Genomic DNA, 22,082 nt, shown 5'->3' with positions numbered 1-22,082 from the left:
GATGGATGGATGGATGGATGGATGGATGGATGGATGGATGGATGGATGGATGGATGGATGGATGGATGGATGGATGGATGGATGGATGGATGGATGGATGGATGGATGGATGGATGGATGGATGGATGGATGGATGGATGGATGGATGGATGGATGGATGGATGGATGGATGGATGGATGGATGGATGGATGGATGGATGGATGGATGGATGGATGGATGGATGGATGGATGGATGGATGGATGGATGGATGGATGGATGGATGGATGGATGGATGGATGGATGGATGGATGGATGGATGGATGGATGTTATCAGTGTTCAAAGAAACCGCCGCTCGTTAACCACCGGTAGACCCCGGAAGGAGAATCACCGACGCCTGACTCTTTAAGATTTAGGTTGCCAGGTCTGACATTACCAATGATATAAACAACGTAAATTTAACAGAATATTCATACACAGTATACTTGTAATCTGTTTGTTTTTGACTCTTTCTTTATGATCATATACACAACAATTACAGAAGTCGGATTTAGATTTCTTGGATCTCCAAAGCAGGTAAAAGCAAAATGAGAATATAATGATTAAGGATTAGTTCAAATATAAAGGTGAAAAAGAAACATAAAAAATTGTGAACACTTAAGTGACAGTATGGCAAATAAAGTAACTAAATGAAAATAGGTAGTAAACAAAATGGGAATAATAAATACATTATTATTATTATTATTATTATTATTATTATTAATAATAATAATTAATATTCTAAAATAAAATAAAAATTTAGTAAATACAATGAAAAGACGCATTATATTTCCCAGCTATTTGTATCTCCTGTCATAAAGTAGCTAGATCTCCATGTTATTAAAATGCTATTAATGTGATGTAAATTAAAGTTTAAGAAAAGCTGCATTTTGATGACGGATGTACTATTGAGCACCTGGCTGAACAGGGGGTTAGGGATTTTAAAAAGAGGATTTGAGACGCTAAATCTGGCAACCACTGTCTGCCATCTTTGATTGTGCGACAGGCCGCGGCGCGAGCAGCGGGGCCTCACACAACTAGAAAAACCGTGTGACACGAGATAACGGGAAGGCATAGCGAGGAAACACCGGACGACCGCGCCCCGGTTCCCACAGCAACGACTGAACAAACTAGAACAGGCTGACGGTTGAAGAAAAAGACACACACAGTCGTGCATGTGGACAGCGGTTTGTAGACACTAGCTAACCATCGTTAGCAGAGCAGGGTTAGCAGGCTAGCCCGCTTTTGTAATCCGCCGGCCAGACACATATTCGTCCACCACAAACCACGCCGAAATTGGATCAGACTTCAAGCCGCACAACAGCCGTACAGACAAAGGAAGCACCGGCGGTGGCAGGTGGGTCAGCATGTCATGCACGGGGAGCGTTTGAAGGTTTTTGCCTGGTAGATGAGGTGTTCACACTAGGCTAGCTGGTTAGCATGCTGTGGAGGACTGATGTGATGGCGACTAGAGAGAAACGAAACTATGCTAAGCGATGCGAGCTGTCGGCCTGCTCTGTTAACATATCCTATGTTTCATATTGTACATCAAGATGTATGTCGTTTGACAGAATATACTGTTCACATTTGTGTGTTTGACTTTGGCCCAATTGAAGTGTTATTTAAGCCCGGTCTGGTTGAGTTCCGGGCGATGAGGGCCTCGAACGTTAACGTTTCTCCCCTGCCGGTATGAGCCACCCAGCCCACCAGTGTGGTTTGATTCATGGGGAAGAATGGCCTGCAGCTTCATCTGTGATTTACAGAAGCAATATTATGAATGTGTCTGTAATCTCGGTATTTTCACTGAAATATGGACTTGTGCAGATAATGCATCATGATTTATTTCTGATTTTAGTCTTGTCTTCAGGTTAGCAACATATCTTCACACTCTTGGTATCTTGAAGATCAAACAGATGTGGTCTTTAAAGAACCTTTTTTGTGTAAGGGTCTGTACATTACGGGGCTTTGCAGGGTTGGGGTGTGAAAGACTCTAGGCTAAATTATTCATGAACTCTATTTGCAGTGGTAACCACCTGGGGGATAACTAATAGGCAACCTGTTCGGGTGTTATACTTATACATCCATGATTAAACGTGGATCAGCATCTGAATAGTTTTAGGCAGGCCCTTCGCATATATTGATTGGTTTAGTACTTATTGATTAGCCGGTCAGTAACATGGCCAGATGGAAGGCTCAAGCCATTGTGTTAAAGGAAAAAAATGCAAGTGATATCTGTATTGTGATTATGTTCACAATGATGGATGGATATCAAACTGTGCATGTTAACACAGCTGTTAGTCACCTAAAGTGTTTTGTGTATATTTCAAACTTGCATTTCAAATGCTCATTTACCCAAAAGCACATACGAATAAATGATAACCTCTTTGTGAATTAAATGACCAACAACTCCCAAGAGAGACCATTCTCTGGTATTTATGTGGTTTCCATAAATAGTGGTTTCCCATGTTCAACTTTTTTTATGTTTTTCGTTAAAAGTACCCCCTTACATTAACCCACATCATGTAAGATTAGCTATTAGATGCTGAAAGTGCGTGACTAAATTAATGGATACAACAATATATTTCTGTTAACATGCCAGGGCATGTAATACAATATCTTAATGTATAAACTTACAGTCAACATACTAAACCTAAGTGTTGTATCCCTGACTATTATTTTAAATGTATATACTTAAACTTGCCACCATATTGCAGCACAACACAAACCAATGGGGATAAGGAAATGCAAGCCTGTTCTTTCAGCACCCCCATCATTTAGGCCATCTATATTACTTCAATGTTGGATAGGTCAGTCCATTGACACACCGTAAACAAGAGTGGTGTGCACTTTACAGGGAAGCCATCGGAGCTGACCTACAGGTTGAGCTAGAAGTTGATCCTCCATTGTATTAGATTCATAATTTGATATTGGGGCACCTTTTGTGTTAAAGCATACATCATAATTTGTTAAATTGTAAGTTTATCCTGTTTTTTTTGTGTGTGTAACTTTCCTGGAGACATGGTTTGATGGATGGAATGTTCCAGCTGTGTTGGTTTGACTTCAGAGAAAAACTATAAGGAGCATTCTTAACACATGCTCACTGTCGCAGAAAGTGCGCCCCCCCCCCCCCCCCCCAAATATAGTTGTAAAGGGGAGGAAAATGGCTTACAATGATGGATGCACTGTGGTGCAGAAGTTGTTGTAGGGGTGCAGGTTCATGCTGGAGGTTGGGTTGAGCTGATGGAGGCTGGGGAGCAGGGATCCTATTGCATACTTCTTGACAGATTTTCAAGTCCTTTATCGCTATGTCTCCAAACAACTATCTGGAAATACTTAAAATAGGGAAACAAAGATTCCTTCCCTTTTGCCCACAGTTACCATATGTTGGTAGTTTACGAGAGGGAGTCGGGCGTGTACACTGACTTGATCCATTCTGAGAGGAGGGCTCATCCCTAGGTGGGTTTTTGGCAGTATTCTTCAGGGCACTGGCAACCAGCTAACATAACTGGTGTGTCATTGCATAGAGGTATAAGGACTGCTGTCATTTGGGCTGGTTTGCTCAAACTCTGGTCTGTACTTCTTAAACTGACCTTTCACACAAAGAATTGTGAGAGGGGGGGGGGGTATTCCTTCTCTTTGAGGGGGGGGGGGGTATTCCTTCTCTTTGAGGGGGGGGGGGTATTCCTTCTCTTTTTTATTTTATTTTTTTTTTATTATAATTTTTTATTAACTTTTTTAATAAAGAATTCAGCTGACACCTCGACTGGATACTTTTAATAACCTCTTGATTTAAGTCCGCCGTGTATAATATAACCTTTGTTTTTCTTGTGATGTGTTGGTGTCTCAGACAAACACACTCATTAGCAGACCACTACTGCTTTGCTAGACGCCCAGCAATGATGCAGTTTAGAGTAGGCTACTTTAAAATGATTTGGTTCTGTTAGCGTTTAAATCATTTTGCCTCCTGTCAAGCAACACTGCTGCACACAACAAAGTTGTACATTGATTTACAATGATGATTAATGCAACCATTTCATGTGTCAGAGTCTCAAAAATGTGTCTGCTGATATTTGATCAGTCTGCAATGCTACATTTAAAAAGCCACACCACTTAGTTTTCATCCCCAGCTTCATTTACACCATTTTTATTTTGTCTTCTTATTGTTCCACTTTGGAGTGTGTTTTGTAATCTGTGCCCAGCTGTAGAGTCTTGTTTCTGTAAAAAACAATTTCATTCAGCCTGAAAGCGTCTCTGCAGATACTTTAAAGCCTCAATTGTGTTAATTCATCAGAGTGTCACAATTCCCCGGCTTACAGCATTCAACAACTTCTTCCAGAAATGGAAAAATGTCAGAAAATATTTGAGTAGTGCTGCCTGCACTGTCCAAATACTTTGTGGCTCATTTAAGGAAGCACATAAGCTACGGCCCTGTGTACACCAGTAAAAGGAGATACTGATGCCCATACAATGCTGGGGTCCTTTTTTTTAAATATCAAGTACATTTGTGAAGATGCACAACAATGATGAATTTTATTATTTTTAAATCAGGGAATTGCATGGCAAGAAAAAAAGCTGGGTTTTCTTGTTAGTTTGGCCTATCATTCCATTTGATAGTTAAAAAATAAATAAGAACCAGCTTGTTTTCAAAAGAAATGTCCTTCAAGTGGATGTTACTTCACAGTGTTCCAAGGCCAAGTTGCAGATCAAGCCTGAGCTCAACACACACACACACACACACACACACATATTTCCACCACTGATTCGTTAATAATAAATGACCGCTTTGTGACTTAGGAAAGACACTGCGGCCCCAAACATGCTTTATCTATGTCTGTGGTACTCCTCACTTATCCACTTTATGCTTTTTGTTGCCTGATTCTCCCCTCCAAATTGCTCTTGGTGATCAGATCAGAACAGAAATGGCCTGCATGTTTAGTGTCAGGTTCAGGGCAGATTCCCTTCTTTGTAAATGTCAGACTCAGGTGTTGGGGAATATCTAAGGACGTCAGATATGTGTTATGGTCTAGTGTCGATAACCTCCTCACCTTTCATGTTATCTTTTTCTCTCACCCTTGCTCTAAAGGAGGCTGGTTCTGGGGGCGAGGCCAAAGGACCAGACTCAATGAGTTTACATCGAAATGTCAGAGAAGTCAGGGCAAAGCACCAAGGCAAAGGATGGCAAAACAAAATATGCAACCCTTAGCCTCTTTAACACCTACAAGGGCAAATCTTTGGAAACCCAGAAAACTGCAGGTAAGCCCTCGCTATGTTTCCCTGTTATTCTTGAACACTATTTCAAATAATCAATGTTGTATAGTATTACCCTTAGGATGATCAATTACTTCCCCTGGCTTTCTTCAAAATACCAAATGTTCCTGCATAACTACATGTAAAACTGTTTTTCATTCTAGTTGCTGCTAGACATGGGCTCCAAAGTCTGGGCAAAGTTGCTGCTAGCCGACGCATGCCCCCTCCGGCCAACCTGCCCAGTCTGAAGGCAGAGAACAAGGGAAACGACCCCAACGTCAACATTGTCCCTAAAGACGGAAGTGGCTGGGCATCTCGACCAGAAGGAGGGGAGGAGAGGTAAATTCAACATTTTGCTGTAGCTTCTGACAAAATGATAGGGGGTATGTGTGTGTGTGTGTGTGTGTTAAGGGTTACATAATATCTGGAAGGGTTGGTGGACTGTGTCATCCATGTTTCAAATAATGACTGTTTTTGGAAACTTTCCTTTTCATGTGCAATAGGCAACAGGAGACGCCCCCACCCCAGATCAAACCACCGGTTGTCCCGCCTCCAGAGCCTTCTATTGTGGGCAGCCGCTCCTGGGCCAGCAGCAAGCAGACACCAATAGAAGGTGCTGTTCACTTTCTCCATACTCGCTACACAAACTCCTAAAACAGATATAAGCTCTGTTCCCGTTAGGTCAGCATGTATTCTCAGCATTACCCAACATTCTAGTTATTTTACTTTTGTTTAAATGATGTCTAATTCAATTCTTTACGATATCAGGCAACCCACACATTACAGCAGGCATGAACCATTTTATAATTATTTTACTAAATGTGGTCTCGGGTTGACTAGGGGACTGTACACCAACCAAAGGTCAAACCAAATTCTTCTCTGTATTTTTAATAATGGGATTTCTGTGTATTTATAACGATGTGCTTTTATTCTACAGGAGCTCCTCGTGTGAGTAGCCATTTTCATCAGGAGTTTCCTAGTTTGCAGGCAGCTGGCGAGGGGGAGAAGGAGGATGGTCCAGAAGAGGAGCCTTATGGACCGGGACCTAGCCTCAGACCTCAAAGTATGGCTCATGCCCATAAAGAACATTCACTGTCCACTGATAGATTTGTCTTTTCCGTTTTCTTCATGAAGCGCAGGCGCTCAATAAAGATCTCTCCTCCTTTGTCTCGTTAGATGTTGGCAGTTGGCGTGAGGGCGGAGGCAGGAATTTGATCACTGCACCCAGCCCCTCTGAGATGGACAACAGGCCTCTGGAGGAGGGTGTAACATGCCCTGATACCTCTACGCCTCCAGGGGAAGCTGAAGAGACTGGGCGAACAGTAACTACTGATGCTCAGAGGGAGAAAAGGGATGGCAGGGAGAAGGTGCCCCCCTCTGCCCCCGCCCCTCAGCCTAAACTCAATGGGGGGCAACAGCCTCCTGCTGGGGTACCAACACACTTTGACCCTGCTTTTAGGAGCATGATGCCACCTTATGTAAGTCTCAGCTTAATATTTTGAATAAACCACTCTAGCTCATCCCATTTAAAGTATCTAGCTGTAGTGTTTATCACTTTAGCCTCATGATTGCTTCCTTTTGTCTTTCAGATGTTCCATGCATATCCTCAAATGACTTTTGCCCCAGGTCAAGGAAACGTCAGATACCCTGTACCACAAGATGGAGCAAAGTGAGTTCACATATTCATGGCTAAGCCCAAAATAAAAGATACATTTTTATTTTTATTTAATTAAGTATCATTGCAAATGCACACTATCCTCTGAAATTGATAAATTACAAAACAATATTTCTCAAAAAATCAAGTTTATTAACTTATAAATATACCATATTATATTTAGGAGTAGAAATGACCCAAGTTCCTTAATAAAGTTTGATGTGATGCAATCACACAGATGCACTGGATACATTCCTGATATTGAGCTGTGAATAGAGGAACATATTAAGGTACTAGACCAGGTGCCTAATGAACTTTGCTCTGCTTTTTTCCCCCCTGCTGGATGGTAAGGGGTCCCCGTTCACGACCCCAGCAGGCTCCCCCTAAGGCCTGGCTCCAGGACCCAGACAGACCCTCCATCATCAGCGCAACTGAACTTAAAGAGCTGGACAACTTGGACACGGATACTGACGAGGGCTGGGCAGGTTAGTAGCTACACCTATTCACCTGTGCGTAAATTAATCAGTCGAACAAGATCATTTAACATTTTTCAATTTGCGCTTTCTGCCTTACAGGAGCCCAGATGGAGGTGGACTACACCGAGAAACTAAACTTCAGCGATGATGAGGAGAACCAAGCTAATAAAGAAAAAAGAGAAGACTGGTTAGTAGTTTTAATTCTAACTTTTGAACACTTGCATTGCCTAACATAGACTATTTAGGACCTGTGCTTTTAGTATTGCAGAAAATAAATCAGTGGTTGTATATTTAATCAATCAAGTCAATATGTTTAATTTCCAAATTGTGCCCTATGAAAGCATTTGTGATGTGCATGTTTAAGGAGATTGTCAGCTGAAGTAATGTTTCGTTTGTTCACTTTATAACATATTGTCATTTATTTCAGGGAATGGATGGGTAAAGTGGAACGTATGAGATCTCGGCCACCAGATGGTCAAGAGAGCTGGAAGGAGGGTACCGAAGAGCGCAAAATCCCATGGGCTGATGGTGATCCCAGAGCGCCATCCCCTGGCAGTATGGGGCAGTACAAGTCAGCTGCACCGCAGGACTACCAGGTAAAGCTCAATCCAAAAGCTTATCCTTCCACACGCGTCACTTCAGATGTGCCATGTTTATCTGAACAACAAGTTGAAAATTCTGTAATTCTGTCTCTCCAGGGTGGCAGTCGTTCTATTGTAAGCGGAGCTCCACGTGCAACCAAACCAACGGCTGCAGCTGCACCTGGTGCTGATGAGGATCCTGAGGCCTGGCGTCAAAAGCGCAAGAAGCCTCAAGAAGTTTCTGAAGCTGTAGAACGAGCTAGGAAGCGAAGAGAAGAAGAAGAACGGCGGATGGAAGAGCAACGGCTCGCTGCTTGTGCTGAAAAACTGAAACGTCTCAATGAAAAACACCGCCAGGCAACCGAGGGCAAACCAGCCCTTTCTCAGACCACCGATGAAGAAGCAGTAGATGCAGAGGAAGAAGAGTCCTTATCTGCTCCTGCTCCAGTATCCAGTCCTGTACCCTCGATTCCAGTTTCACAACCACCCGCTCCAATCATGCAAGCGCCTCCACCTGAAAAGGTGGATCAGGATGGGGAGATGATGGAGCGAGAACACGAGCGAGTGGAACCAGTTGTAGAGGAGGAGGTTCACCTGCCCCTTCAGCCCAGTCCCCCGATTCAGAGACCTCTGGCCGTGGCTCCTGAGCCTCAGAGCGAGGGAGAGAGCTCCTCGGTTGAGGTTGGCACTCTGATGGATGAGAACCAGGTGGACAGAGCAGTGCCTATTCGAGACTATTTCAACTTGGAGGACAACAGAGGTGAGTTAACTAGAGCCTTTTTTTTCAAGGTTGCATGTAACGGTTTGTTTAGTTGCGACTGAATACCATTCTTTCACTTACAGATCCTAATGCGATTGGTTTGTTGCCTGCAGTGGATGAGCCCCACCTGTCTCCACCTCACATGGACCTCCCCAGTAATGAGGAAGTCTCTATGGTACCACCACAACTCGAAGGAGAGGCAGCAGCTGCTCTGCGTCCCTCTCTGACCTCCGGCTATTCCAAACAGTTTCAAAAGTCTTTGCCTCCTCGTTTCCTCAGACAGCAGGTAAGGATGTCCACATCTGGTCAGTAAATAGTAACTGGGATTTTGCTTGTTAAATGAAAATGTGTGTGGGCTAGTTGCCAAAGAATGATTGAAAAACAATTGTCATATCCTCAAATGCATCCCTCTAGTTAAAACACATTTTTTGGTTGTCGGAACGAACAAATATGACATTAAGCCAAATGGAATGATTACAATTGAAACAGATTATTAAATTGTTTTGTCCCTGTTATCAACCCCTGTTCTTGTAGGAGCAGATGAAGCAGCAACAATGGCATCAACAGCAACACCAGAGTGGAGGCTCTGTGTCCCCATCAGGTGGTGGGGGAGGTGGTGTCCCAGCTCCCCAACAACAACAACAACAACAACAACAGCAGCAACAGCAGCAACACCGCTCGATGTATCAACCCATCGGCCCCCACCACCAACACCTGGCCTCCATGGGCTTTGACCCCCGCTGGCTCATGATGCAGTCCTACATGGACCCTCGCATTGCAATGTCAGGGCGTCCTCCCATGGACATGCCAACTAACATTCACCCAGGTAGGGAATTATTTGGAGAAGCAATAGAGAATGATTATCATATAATGATAGTGTCTTGGTGACAAATGTACTAATGGCTGACAGTGCTAGAAAACCTGTTTTAAAGTCTCTCCGTTTTTGTCTTCTCTAGGGAGGATGCCTCCTAAGCAGATCGTTCGCAGAGAACCCGGGGACAACTCCAGCTCCAGCTCTGACTCCTTTGACCATTTGACCCGACCAATTCGTGACCATGGCCTGCCGTCAGACTCACGGATGGTATGGGGATCGGAACCGTACCCGCAATCAGAGCCTTTACCCTCTGTAACTCCTCCAAAAGGACGAGATGATAACAAGGAGACGAGGTAACTAATTGATTGTTGAAAATATAAGTAAACACTTTTGTTTAATGCACGTAACTTAATAACAATTTTATATTTGACAGGATGGACTCTGGTTTGGATCTGGACAGGGGTCTAACAGCTATGTTTCCCCAGGACCACACTGTATTGGACTCTCACAAAAGTAACTTCTTCCAGGACCCTACAGAGTCCCTGTCAGCATTTACCCAGGGACCAGAGGATGTATCGGGACCTCTAGACAGGGTTCCTGTGGGCTCAGCCTTTGATTCGGAGGAAGCAGGCCTCCCCAGTGGGGAAGAGGTAGAAGCTCTCGGCCAGGCGATGTTGCAGAGGAGCGTCTCCAACGGCTCCAGCCACTCCCTCAAGCTGGATGAGCCCAGGTTTGATGGGCTGTCCCTGGGAACAAATTCTCTAGACATTCAGGACTCAGCAGAACGGGCTGATGATAAGCCTCAGAATGAACTCTACCCCCAGGCTGCGTTGACTAGCAACAGGTCCACACCTCCTGCTGATGGATTACACAAACAAGAGAAACTGCCTTTGCCAGCTTCGAACAAGCAGAAAGCTGAGCTGCGCTGGGGCGGGAGATCAGGGGCCGGACGCAGAGAAGGACAAGGTGGAGAGAGACCTCTCCGCAGGTCTGGCCCAATAAAGAAGCCTGTCCTTAGGGACATGAAAGAAGAGCGAGAGCAAAGAGAAGAGAGAGAGAAGCGCCACGAGAGAGGGGAGAGAGGTGAGAGAGGAGACCGGTCCAAAAAGGATCAGCCATCCAAAGCTCCGTCTGCAGCTGCAGCTGTGTCTGAGGGCTCCAGATCTCAGGCGGAGGGGAAGAGAGACGCTGCCGAGGCTGAGGAAATGCAGACTGGCCATCAAAGAGTCAGAGACTCTCAGCCTTCATCGGGGGTTCCCACCTCTTCCTCTCAGGAGGAGAAAGCAGACAAACCGCCCAGCAATGACCAACAGCCAGAACCCAAACTGCCCTCCAGGAAAGAGTCCAGTCTTCCTCCACGTTCATACCGGCGAGAGGAGAGAGAGCGGGAACGTGAGAGGGAGAAGGATATAGACAGAGATCGAGACAGAGACAGGGACAGAGAGTGGCCTGCTGACTCAAGTTTCAAAGCACGTGGTCGAGGGGAGTATTACTCCAGAGGAAGGAGCTACCGGGGGACGTACAGTGGCCGAAACAGGGGGGGTCGTGGTCGAAGCCGGGCAGAGTACAATTACAGAGAGCCCCGATCACGCTCAGATTTACCTTGTGTTGGAGGCGCTGCTGCGTTACGCAACAGGGAAGAAAGCGAAACACGCAGCGAGAGCTCGGACTTTGAGGTGATACCAAAACGTAGACGGCGCCGTGGTTCAGACACAGATTCTGAGAGTGAAGGTGGTAGAGAGTCTGCCAGTGATACCGGACCCTCTGATCGTGAGCCTAGTACCAAACCTAGCCGTCCATTGAGGCGAGAGCTCCCTGGGGAGGCCCGGTCTGGGCCCCACAAGCCAGGTTTTGGACCTCCTCACATGGGGGACAGGGTTGGTCCCAGAGGGGACGATGAGAGCAGACCCAAGCCAGGATTCCTTCCTAAGGGAGAGCCTTCACGACGAGGAAGAGGAGGACTTTACAGTAGACGCGGTGGAACAAGGGAACGTGGGGGTCCTCGCCCGGGCCCTCTTAGACGGCCAGGTGCTAGAGAGTCCTCCTCTCAGTGGCCCTCTAAACCCATGGAGACATTCAGGCCGGAGGACACAGAGTCCACACAAAGATATGACAATCCTGCTGCGGACCGACGGCCCCCTAGGTCTGATGGCAAGAAATTTGTGGAAGGGGCTCCTCAGAGTAGTAGAGAAAGACCACGGCGTTCCAGACCAGCACGGCCCCCCAGGCAAGATAAACCCCCCCGCTTTAGGCGCTTGAAGGAACGGGAGGCTGCAGTGTTAGCTAATGGAGAAACGGCCCCAGGTCCCTCTGTCCCTCTACTTCCAGTGCCTGCTGCTGCTGTCCCCAGCTCTTTTCCTGCCCAAGTATCCCACTCCCCAACCCTGTCCAGGGCCCCAGGGACCCCTGTAACTGTGCCTGCAGATTTGGCCGCCACTATGCCTGCACCTGACTTGTCCTCCTCTATGGAAGCACCCTTGCCTGACACCAGCAGTCCCACCATCACTGCAGTCGGTACCAAATCCCCTGACCTGTCCAACCAGAACTCTTCAGATCAAGCCAATGAGGAATGGGAAACCGCCTCTGAGAGCAGTGACTTCAACGAGAGGAGGGAGCGAGAAGAAAGGAAAGGAGCTCTTGAGGCTGCTCATGAAGCAGCCACTGCCTCTGCCCCGGCACCTGCACCCCCTCAGGGCTCCATGACCCCCAACAGAAGCCCCCCTGATGGACGGGTGACTCCAAAACGTGAAGGGGCTCCCGCAGCCAAGAGGAGTTTCTCAAATCAAAGGCCTACAGAGAGACAGAATCGTAGAGGCAACAGTGGAGCCAAACCAGTGCGGAGCTATGCAGGAGGCAAGGGGGAGAGAAGGGGAGGGGCAAAAGCCGGCCGCAAAGGGTGAGTTTGAACAATCATGCTTTTGTGTTTGGTTAGGCATTTACTTTGTGTGCTTACATTAACACTTACCACAATGAAGTGGACTCAATGACAATGATACAGTAGAGTAATACTGCTGGTTTATTTACATAGAATAAACCTCTTGTGGTGTTTTGTTTCACTGCATATCGCGTGTGTAGAATCTGGGAGCTGGGATCTCAGAGCATTAGCCCTTTTTTATAAAAGTAGCTTCCTCCAAGACCCTACAGAGTCCCTGTCAGCATTTACCCAGCGCTCCGAGGATACGTCCTTTAGGCTCAACTTTTGCTTCTATATTCTTTGTCATCTTAAACTTAGCACAACAATAGGATAAATGATAGTTGCATCGTTTTTGTGCAAATCTCATGTCATTTACAAAATGTGTTGCATGTTTACTCGCTGTCTCAGGCCTCTGTCACAACCACCCTGTTCTTATTTTCAACATTGAAATATTTATCACATAGTCTCTTTGCTTTGGTCTCTAACATGCGTCTCTTATACAGCCCTGCAGCCCAGCAGAACCCAGATGGGACATCACAAGCACCCGGAGGAGCATCACAGAGGCCTTCTAAAGACCCGTCTGGCCGTCGTAAAGATGATGCCAAACAGGCCGCCAAGAAGCCCAAAGAGAACGCTCTTTCTCAGTTTGATCTTAACAATTATGCCAGTAAGTAAGCGCATTCTAATCCTGACACTCAGCCTGGAACCTAAACCTGGCTCCTGCTCCTCTTGACCTGAAAACTGCATGTAAATGTCTGGATTATCTTTTGTCCCGTCACTGTAGGTGTTGTGATCATCGATGACCATCCTGAGGTCACCACCACGGAGGACCCACAATCGAACACCAACGATGACGGCTTCACAGAGGTGGTCTCTCGCAAGCAACAGAAACGGCTGCAAGACGAAGAGAAACGGAAAAAGGAAGAACAGACTCCTCAGGTAAGAGAAGGGATATACCTAAACTGAAAACAATGCTTGGATGATAATAGGCTGGTCGTCTTTTGAATCACTATAACCTCTTAATACTCCCATCGTGAATGCACTACATTTTGACATTGTTTTGAACATTTTTGAGAAATAAAGACTTTCCTGTAGTGGATTAAACATTATTACGCCTTTTTTGTTACATGATGGCCCACAGGCAGCTCCAGATATAAAAATACTTCGTTTAAAATGTACAAACTCACTAGGGAAAATAAGGAAACAACTTAGACTCATGTTAAACATCGCAAAGTTATTTTCAATGTACCATTCGTGCGTATCATATATTAGAGGAAAAGTGTTTTGATATCTTACTTTAAAGCCTCTTTATTGGAAATGTGGATGATGTTCTGATATATATGTCATCTCTAACCCCTAACCCCTACTGTGCTCCTACAGAACTGGAGTAAAAAGGGCTCTGGTGAGAAGGGCAGAGGAGGCGGAGGAAAGCTGCCACCAAGATTTGCCAAAAAGCAGTCATCCTCGCAACATCAACAGCAGCAGCAACAACATCAACAACAACAACAGCAGCAGCAGCAGCAGCAGCAGCAGCAGCAGGCCACACAGTCTCAGCCTCCTGTAGCCCCCGCACCACAGGCCCAACAGCAACCCCCCATTTCTGCTCCCCAGCATCCTCACCTCACCCCCTCCCAGCCCACTGCATCCCCGCAGACTCTGGAAGGAGCAGTGGCTCCACTGCCCTCCATCCCCCCTGCCACTGTGGACTTCACCTCAAAGAGCCTCCCCCCCGCACCTGCACCGACACACAGCACTCTGGGTACTGAGCTGTGGGAGAGCAAGGCAGCGGGCACCGCGGTCCTTCCTGATGTCAAGAAGCGTGAGTGGATCAGTTGTTGAAATGTCTTGTCCTGAATGGAGGTTTATCAATCTGTCAACCTGTCTAAAATATGCAATGTGTGTATTCCAGTTGGTCCAATCAGCCCTCCCCAGCCACCGTCTGTGAGTGCCTGGAACAAACCCCTTACCTCCTTTACTGGCACGGTTTCCTCTGAGGTATGTGGAATACGTCCCATCTTTGGAGTGTATAATCCTTTGACTAAATGATGAAACGTGAACAATACTGTGTTGTTTCAGGGTATGAAGCCTGGATCAGAGGGAGTGGAAATGGCAATAGACAGTATTCAGTTTGGAGCGCCGTCATCTGCAGGCAGCACCGACAGTGATGGAGTTCCAACATTGCTGGAAAATGTCTCTGACAACAAACTACCCGCTCCCAAAGAACAGAGACAGAAACAACCTCGAGCTGGCCCAATCAAAACACAGAAGGTATTTTAGTAGTCATACATTGTTGCTTTAGGTTTTTGGTTTGGAAGTATTGCCTGACATAAAAACAGCATTGTAATCATGTAAATCCGACTCCTCAGCTTCCTGAAATGGAACCGGTGGAAACCAAGGAGTACAAGCCAGGTCCCATTGGTAAAGAGCGCTCATTAAAGAACCGCAAGGCCAAAGACGCACGTGGAGGAGACGGCGAGGGGATGGAGGCAGGAGTCCCTGGAGGAGGCGTCAGTAGAGCCACAGACTCCAGTCCTCCCTGCAGTGACAGCACAGTACCAGAGCTGGGAGGAGACATCGAGGGCATGATCACAGTCCCCTCAGCAGAGTACAACAGTAACTCCAAGGTACATCAGTCTCATGATCACACAGCCAGGCTTTATTTGCTATTGAAGTTTTATGATTGTGGATTTTAAACAATCATTGTACTTAATGGGTGTGATTTAGATGAATGTCATGTGTCAAATTGAATCCTCAAAATAAAAGTGAATATGTCTATATATTTATATTAAATAATTCCTCCTTTGGCATTACCATTTTTAGAGTTTATTGTGACTTTATATCATTTCAGAGTAGTATTGCTGCAGTTGTACATGCCTGTGTGAATACTGACTTTTGTCTTTCCCTCTCAGGAGTCTGTCACCGACTACACCACCCCCTCCTCCTCACTGGCTGACAGTGTTCCTACAGGAGTGAACAAAATGGAAGAGAGTTTGGTGGCAAATGTGAGTACATGGTTATTGTGTAGGTGTGTGCCAGATAGTTCTGAAACAAGCATTATAATCTCAAACACCTGGAATTATTTAAAGATTTTAAAAATGATTTCCAGGTGGCACTACCCCACTCACTGCCCCTTCCTCGGAGAGAGACCCTGCAGCAGAACTCCAGCCTCAGCAATGTCTCTCCTGCTACTGTGGACCTAACACTAAAGGTACACAGTGAATGTAGCACGTCTGGAGTGTGCTGTTCTTCTGAGAAAGGTTGCAGTGAAATATGTCCTAAACACTTGTCTCCTCCTCAGATGGAATCGGCTCGTAAGGCATGGGAGAATTCCCCGAGTCTGGAGAAGAACTCCCCAGCTACGTCCTCTTCCTCCCCCATCACTTCCTGTGCATCCTCTTACTCTACCTTCTCTTCAGCCTCCATGCCCCAGATCCCTGTGGCTTCTGTCACCCCCAGCACCTCACTGACAGGTAGCATGACTCCCACTAAACATCTGCTTTATATCTCCAATAGTGTTGTCAAAGAAACCTTGAAACCAAAGATGTAAAACATTTTGACACGTATGTTTATCTCCACCCTGAAGGTTCTGGTACCTATACAACGTCATCCCTCAGCACCAAGACCACCACAGCTTCTGACCCCCCTAACATCTGTAAGGTGAAGCCCCAGCAGCTGCAGAGTGGCAGTCTGTCCTCCAGCAGCAGCAGTAGCAGCAGCAGCTTCTCTCAGCTGGGCTGTGTGCCTACACTCCTGCCCCAGCAGCAGCAGACCCCCCAGGTGTACGTCTCTCAGTCTGCAGCAGGTGAGAGAAACATGGCACTGAACTATGACCCTTGTTATTTTGTTATATATAATATGGCTATTAAGTAGGTGTGGTACATTCTTTAAAAGTATACTTTAAACACAGCTTGCTTGTTCTTTTGATAGCCCTGATACTTCAGTTTCATGCTTAGTGTGATTCACTACGTTCATAGTCCCTAATATTAAACCCTTGCGTGTTGAGGTTCTGCAGCTCAGATTCCAGCCTTCTACATGGACACTAGCCACCTATTCAGTACCCCCCACCCTCGCTTGGCACCTCCCTCCCTGGCGCAGCAGCAAGGTTTCCAGCCCGGCCTCTCGCAGGTAAGACTTTCTCTTTCTCAGTAACAAGCTGCAGGAATGTTTTTTTTAACATTGAAGTAAAACCACTGTTTCTCCACCTTCTAGCCGACAGCAGTGCAGCAGATTCCAATCCCCATCTACGCTCCTCTGCAGGGTCAGCCGCAGCACCAGCACCAGCACCATAACCAGCACCATAACCAGCACCATAATCAACATCATAACCAACACCAACATCAACACCAACACCAACACCATAACCAACATCAACACCAACATCAGCACCAACACCAACACACGCATCAGGCTCAGCTGGGACTCAGTGCCGGCCCTCCAGTTTCCCAACCGCAGGACCTGTTCAGCTCCTCACTGCAGCCTTACAGGTAACACTCAACACTGCTCGGCTGAAACACAGGTTAAATATACAGAAGCCCCAGTGTCCATATTTCCAACTATAGAACCTAACGCTGCGCCAATAGGAAGCGGCATTTGACTTCCAATCACATGCTGGATTTGAAGCCTTTTTTTGATGGAGCACTTTTAATTTGTTTTAAGTATTACATGCTATGAAATTAGATATAAGATTAATTGAAATCTGTTTATTTATTGGCAGGCAACATGTTGTTTCTCAGAGTCTATCTTAATTCACTGAAACCATTGTAGCTGTGTGTTTAGATCTTTTCCACTGATGAATTTATCAGTGTATCGATGGGTGCATCTCCTATTGTTCTCTCCTCTGATCCCATGTCCCGCTCCGTCCTCAGGTCTCAGCAGGCGTTCATGCAGAGCAGCCTGTCGCAGCCCTCCATGATGCTGTCAGGTCCGTCCCTGCACAGCTATCCCGGCGTGCAGGCGCCTGAGCTGGGCAAGCCTCAGTCTAATATGGCCTATCAGCAGGCCTCATCCACCCAGCACATTCCCATCCTATTTGAGCCGCAGCTGAACCAGCCCTCTGGCATGGGTGGCTCCCAGCTCATCGACACACACCTGCTGCAGGTAACCAGTCTATTCCCAAAAATGATTTACCGTATGACATTGTTTGACGTTTTCTCTTACTGACCTCTGTATTTGACTTATTTTGTATGTATCCAATCAGACTTATCTGTCTTTGGTTCAGGCTCGACAGGGGTTGAGTCAGCATTCAAACATGTACTCGGGGCAAGTCCAACAGCATGGCCAGAGCAGTTACTATAGCAACGCTCAGTCGCCCAGTTCTGCAATGCAACAGGTAAGCAACAAGCAAACACAATGATAAACATTCCATTTAAAACCTCTTGTAGCCTATGTTGTTTATCATCCACACATTGATGTTAAAAGCAGCATGGTTTCCCCATCAATGATTTGATGTTATGTAACATCTTCATCTCTCTCCAGGTGACGGTCCCTCTGTCCAGCTCCCAGCTGTCGTTGTCAAACTTTGGCTCAGGTGGAGGCCAGCCCCTCCTGGCGCTGCCTCCCACTCCTCCCCAGGCACAGCCTCCCAATATCAACAGACAGCCCCCCATCTCCCAGCCATACCGAGGCCTCATGGGCCCCAGCCACAGCATGATGCAGCCCCCCACCAGCAAGGTATTGTAGACGTGTGTGACTCTCGAACACTGTTTTATTTTTTTGAACACACGTGGTTGTAACATTGTTTTTGCATTGTCACTTTCCAGATGGACATGGATCTGAAACTCTTTGGCAGTGGGATGGATATGAAGCCTGGAACACCTCCTATTGGCGCCAGGAGCACTACACCCACCTCCAGCCATTACAGGTACCACCCATTCTTATCATACCTAAAAATAAAACTACACCAAGACCAAACTTTTTTTTGTTAATTTGTGGATTAACAATTGCCACCAAAACTCGAAATGTGCATGCTAGCTGTATATGCTACCTTATTATGTCTTTTAATCATACAGATCTTTGCTACACAGACCAACGTCAGTGTATCTGGTGTTTACCAGCCATGTGTGATCTCATTGTTTCTCCTCTGCCTGCAGGGCCAGCTCCACATCTCCCAGCAGCCAGTCCAGTAAGATCAACAGCATGCTATACCAGAAGCAGTTTCAGGCGAGCTCTGCCGGCATGAGAATGGCACAGCACTTCCCTGGCCAGTTCAACCCACAGGTAGAGCAATCATCATGAAGCCTGTCTTTTAAGAGTGTTTATATCACGTTTACTGGCATGGAACTGTTAAGCACCAATTAATGTCCATGTTGGTTCCTCTACACTACAGATTTTGTCTCAGCCCAACCTCGTCTCTCCTCTGGTTCGACCTCCCCACGTGAACTCGTTTGCTGGAGGTGTCCAGCGCTCTCCCATGGGCCCTCCAATGTCAACCAATGTGGGTGGGGGTCTCATGCCCCATCCCCGACCCCAGCACCCGCAGCATCCACAGCACCCACAGCATCCGCAGCATCCACAGCACCCACAGCACGGCCAGCACCCTCCCCGAGGACCTCCTCCCTCTCTTGCTCCGAGAGGCACACAGGCGGCTATGAAGGCTGAACAGGATCTAAAGGTCTGCTTCCTTAACTTATCTGTTGATGTTGTGCTTTGGTTTAATTAAAGGGATAGTTGGGATTGTTTGCTAGGGGTTCTATAAGGTAATTATCGATAGTCAGTTCTACACAGTAGATGGTGGTTGGTATGCCCCCAGTTTGGAGAAACAGACAGGAGTACGGACAGAAAAGAAAGTACTTGAGCCAACAGTAAAAAGACCACCCTTACAAACATTCATATCAGTGTAAGCTATATTTACCTTTCTGTCAGATCTTTATTACTATAGCAGTTATAACCAACCAAGCCACCAGACACCGTCGACAAAATAAGTATTTTCAACTTGCAGAACACAAAGGTTGCTAGTCTTCATCAGTGGTGAATTAATCCTATTGTGTGACTTTGGTAAAACCAAACGTAACTTTTTAAATATCAGAGTTGCACAAAACTAACCCTTGAGGACTGATGGAGCAGAAACTCCTGTGTTCTGTGAGGTTCAAGGACTGCTTTTGCTGATGAGTGAAGTTGCTTTGAAGAAAGAGCTGTCTGAAGGCAAGGTAAAGCCTCGAAAATATTCTAAATATAGCAGACTCTTAAACTCATGTATATTTCATTCTTTTTTAGGTGGCAAAAATATTGCTGCTGCCCCTCCAAAGCAGTACATTACTTAGCTTCTCTGCCAGTAATCCCTTCTTCTCCAAACTATGACATGCCAACCAAGTACCTCATGCAGCACAAAATAAAACAATCCAAACTGTCCTATTTTAACAGGCTAGTCTGTGTTCCAGTGTTGGGGGTGTTAACTGATTTTATTTTTGCTCTCACTCTGCAGGCGAAGCAGCGTGCTGAGGTGCTCCAGTCCACTCATAAGTTCTTCTCTGAGCAGCAGCAACTCAAACCCCCGCAACTCAGCAAAGTGTCTCGGATTGATCAGGGGGGGAAACCCCTGCTCGACACCCCTGCCCCGAACCACCAGGCAGTAGTCGACCGCCCTGAATCTGACAAACCCCCCATCTCCACGGCCAAGCCCATACGGACTGGCCCCATAAAACCGCAGGCCATCAAACCAGAGGATGGCAAGTAAAGAGCTGCAGAACCTCTTCAGATGACAATATGAATGGATGGAAGAGAGAATCTAGCCCCATTCACTCAGTCACCACCTCATATCAGCCCCGGGGGACAGTGTGGGGAGGAGGAAGAGTTGATGGTAGTGGTTACTGAGAGGAGGCACTGTCCTGTGAATACATAATCCTCTTCTTTCTTCTCCTATCCTGTCCCACTGTAGGTGGCGGCATTTGAGTTGGATTCTTCCATCGTATTTAGATGACGATAAAATGGCTGCACAAGTGGTTCCATAGAGATCTACTGAGACGGTAGATCAGGGGAGAGTTGTAACGAGAAAAGTGAAATGAAATTTGCTGCTGAGTTTGCCATTTTTTTTATTTTATTTTTATTTTATAGCTCTTGATTTTTTTTGTTTCCCCGATCAAACATATTATAGGAGAAACCTGTTTTGTTAAAGAAAGAAGAACGTTTTGTTTTTGTAGTCGAAACAATCTGAGGAGATTTTAGCGATGCACACTTTGTTGCCCAATATCCCATCATAACTAATCAAGTGATCTGTGCACGTGTAAATGCCCCTCATTATCACACGCACACACTCACTAACGGTTTCATCCACGGTTACCGCTAAGAGGATTTCTCGTCTTTTTGTTTTACCAGAGTTAAAATGTGAAAATTACAGCAGTTGATGGAAATTAATGATTGATTTATTGATAAGTCTGCCTGTGAGCCTGCGCTCCTGCCTTCTGCTCTCATCTCCTTGCCTGAGAATTACTGATGTGTGTCAGGTGTGTGTTTGTGGCATAAACGGGTAATGCTCGTAGCTGGACTCTCCTGTTTATTTAGCCAAAGGTTAAAGAGAGAGATGATGTCACAGCCTTTTGGGGATTGCTGTTGCCGTGGCAGCAGAGTTTTTGTTTGAACTCACAGGATTACATGGCTAATGTATGATCACTACATACAGCTGTTCCAGATTAGGAGCTACTGTCACACACCCTTTCACTGCTTCCTCCCTATCTTTGCTGTCACACAAACACACACCTATACACACTTCCCTGTAAAACACGCAGGCCTGCTGCTATTGACGGATTTCAGTGCCCTTAGCTAGAGAATAGCAGGATAGGGCTTTTTAGAAGAAAAAAAAGAAAAGATGAGGAGTTGAAACAGTAGAAAACTTAAAGAGTGTGTATGTCAACCTTCACAAAGAGGGGGACGTTAACAGGACAGAAAAGGAGGGGGAAAAAAATATTAAAAAGCCTCAAGTCCAGAAGTGTTTGGGCAGAAGGACACGTATTGTTTTGTTGTCTTTACTGATGAGAGCAATCAGTGCTGTTTTCTGTCTCTGCCTCACCTCCGCTGGCTGTCCACCCACAATGCTTTCATCTCGGGGTTGTGGTGACAAGGGTCCTTCAGAAATGTACAGTAGTATGCACCCTGAGGTGGGGAGGGCGTCTGCCTCGCCTCTACCCTAGCTGGGGGAAGAGTCCCTCTTTGGAGGATGAATGAGGGAGGGAGGGTAATGATATTTTTTCCTCTTTGTTTTTTTTTTTGTACAGGGGTTTCATCGCTGTATTAAAATATGTACGGTCTTATTTACATTCTCTTGGTTTGGTTACAGAAACTAATAAAAATAATATACTGTTGAGATGTTTTTCACTGACGCCTGGTTTGTTCTTGAAGCCATCTTCCACTGTGTACTTCCACTAGGTGTCACTACAACTACCAATTTAAATGAGCCTTTCAGAGTGCTTAAATAAGGAAATCTATGAATGCCTTGGGTACCACATTAAAGAGGCTGCCTTTTTTAAAAACGTTTTGTCAGTAACAAATGGATTAATCAATATTACAGTTATTAAATAATTCTTAATAAGTTACTTGTCATTTGTAAAAAAAATAAAAGTTGTCCATGCAGGTTTTAACTGCTAAACTACAGCTCTGGAAAAACTTGAGTGACCACTCCAAATGTTT

At 45.9% G+C, this 22,082-nt stretch overlaps 1 protein-coding gene across 6 annotated transcripts; it reads left to right on the top strand.

Annotated features, from left to right (window-relative positions):
• The first annotated feature begins 1,022 nt into the window (after positions 1-1,022).
• prrc2c (proline-rich coiled-coil 2C) lies at positions 1,023-21,759 on the top strand. 6 transcript variants are annotated; one of them, XM_063891675.1, is made up of 34 exons: positions 1,023-1,375; positions 5,102-5,271; positions 5,430-5,604; positions 5,769-5,878; positions 6,203-6,328; positions 6,442-6,743; positions 6,855-6,934; positions 7,271-7,404; positions 7,495-7,582; positions 7,823-7,991; positions 8,094-8,736; positions 8,850-9,022; positions 9,271-9,562; positions 9,693-9,903; positions 9,984-12,446; positions 12,968-13,131; positions 13,249-13,403; positions 13,845-14,283; positions 14,374-14,459; positions 14,541-14,732; positions 14,831-15,088; positions 15,374-15,466; positions 15,571-15,672; positions 15,763-15,934; positions 16,048-16,266; positions 16,468-16,589; positions 16,674-16,948; positions 17,330-17,561; positions 17,683-17,793; positions 17,940-18,134; positions 18,224-18,324; positions 18,554-18,680; positions 18,790-19,074; positions 19,885-21,759. In XM_063891675.1, the coding sequence occupies exons 2-34, from the start codon at positions 5,157-5,159 to the stop codon at positions 20,134-20,136; spliced, it is 8,661 nt and encodes a 2,886-aa protein (XP_063747745.1). In that variant the 5' UTR covers positions 1,023-1,375; positions 5,102-5,156; the 3' UTR covers positions 20,137-21,759. The 6 variants fall into 6 exon arrangements, with proteins under 6 accessions (XP_063747745.1, XP_063747743.1, XP_063747746.1 ...); XM_063891673.1 differs by having other exon boundaries at positions 17,662-17,793; XM_063891676.1 differs by having other exon boundaries at positions 8,820-9,022; positions 16,477-16,589.
• Positions 21,760-22,082: the final 323 nt, after the last annotated feature.

This window comes from Eleginops maclovinus, chromosome 9 (assembly GCF_036324505.1).
Source record: "Eleginops maclovinus isolate JMC-PN-2008 ecotype Puerto Natales chromosome 9, JC_Emac_rtc_rv5, whole genome shotgun sequence".
Lineage (NCBI taxonomy): Eukaryota > Metazoa > Chordata > Actinopteri > Perciformes > Eleginopidae > Eleginops > Eleginops maclovinus.
This window is presented reverse-complemented; position numbering and strand designations above follow the sequence as displayed.

Excerpts from the sequence above, each read along its gene's own strand:
- prrc2c (XM_063891670.1), top strand. The coding sequence starts at position 5,157 with ATGTCAGAGAAGTCAGGGCAAAGCACCAAGGCAAAGGATGGCAAAACA. Across the intron at positions 9,563-9,692 it reads GCCAACTAACATTCACCCAG|GGAGGATGCCTCCTAAGCAG; the intron begins GTAGGGAATTAT and ends TGTCTTCTCTAG. Across the intron at positions 16,267-16,467 it reads CGTCTCTCAGTCTGCAGCAG|GTTCTGCAGCTCAGATTCCA; the intron begins GTGAGAGAAACA and ends TTGCGTGTTGAG.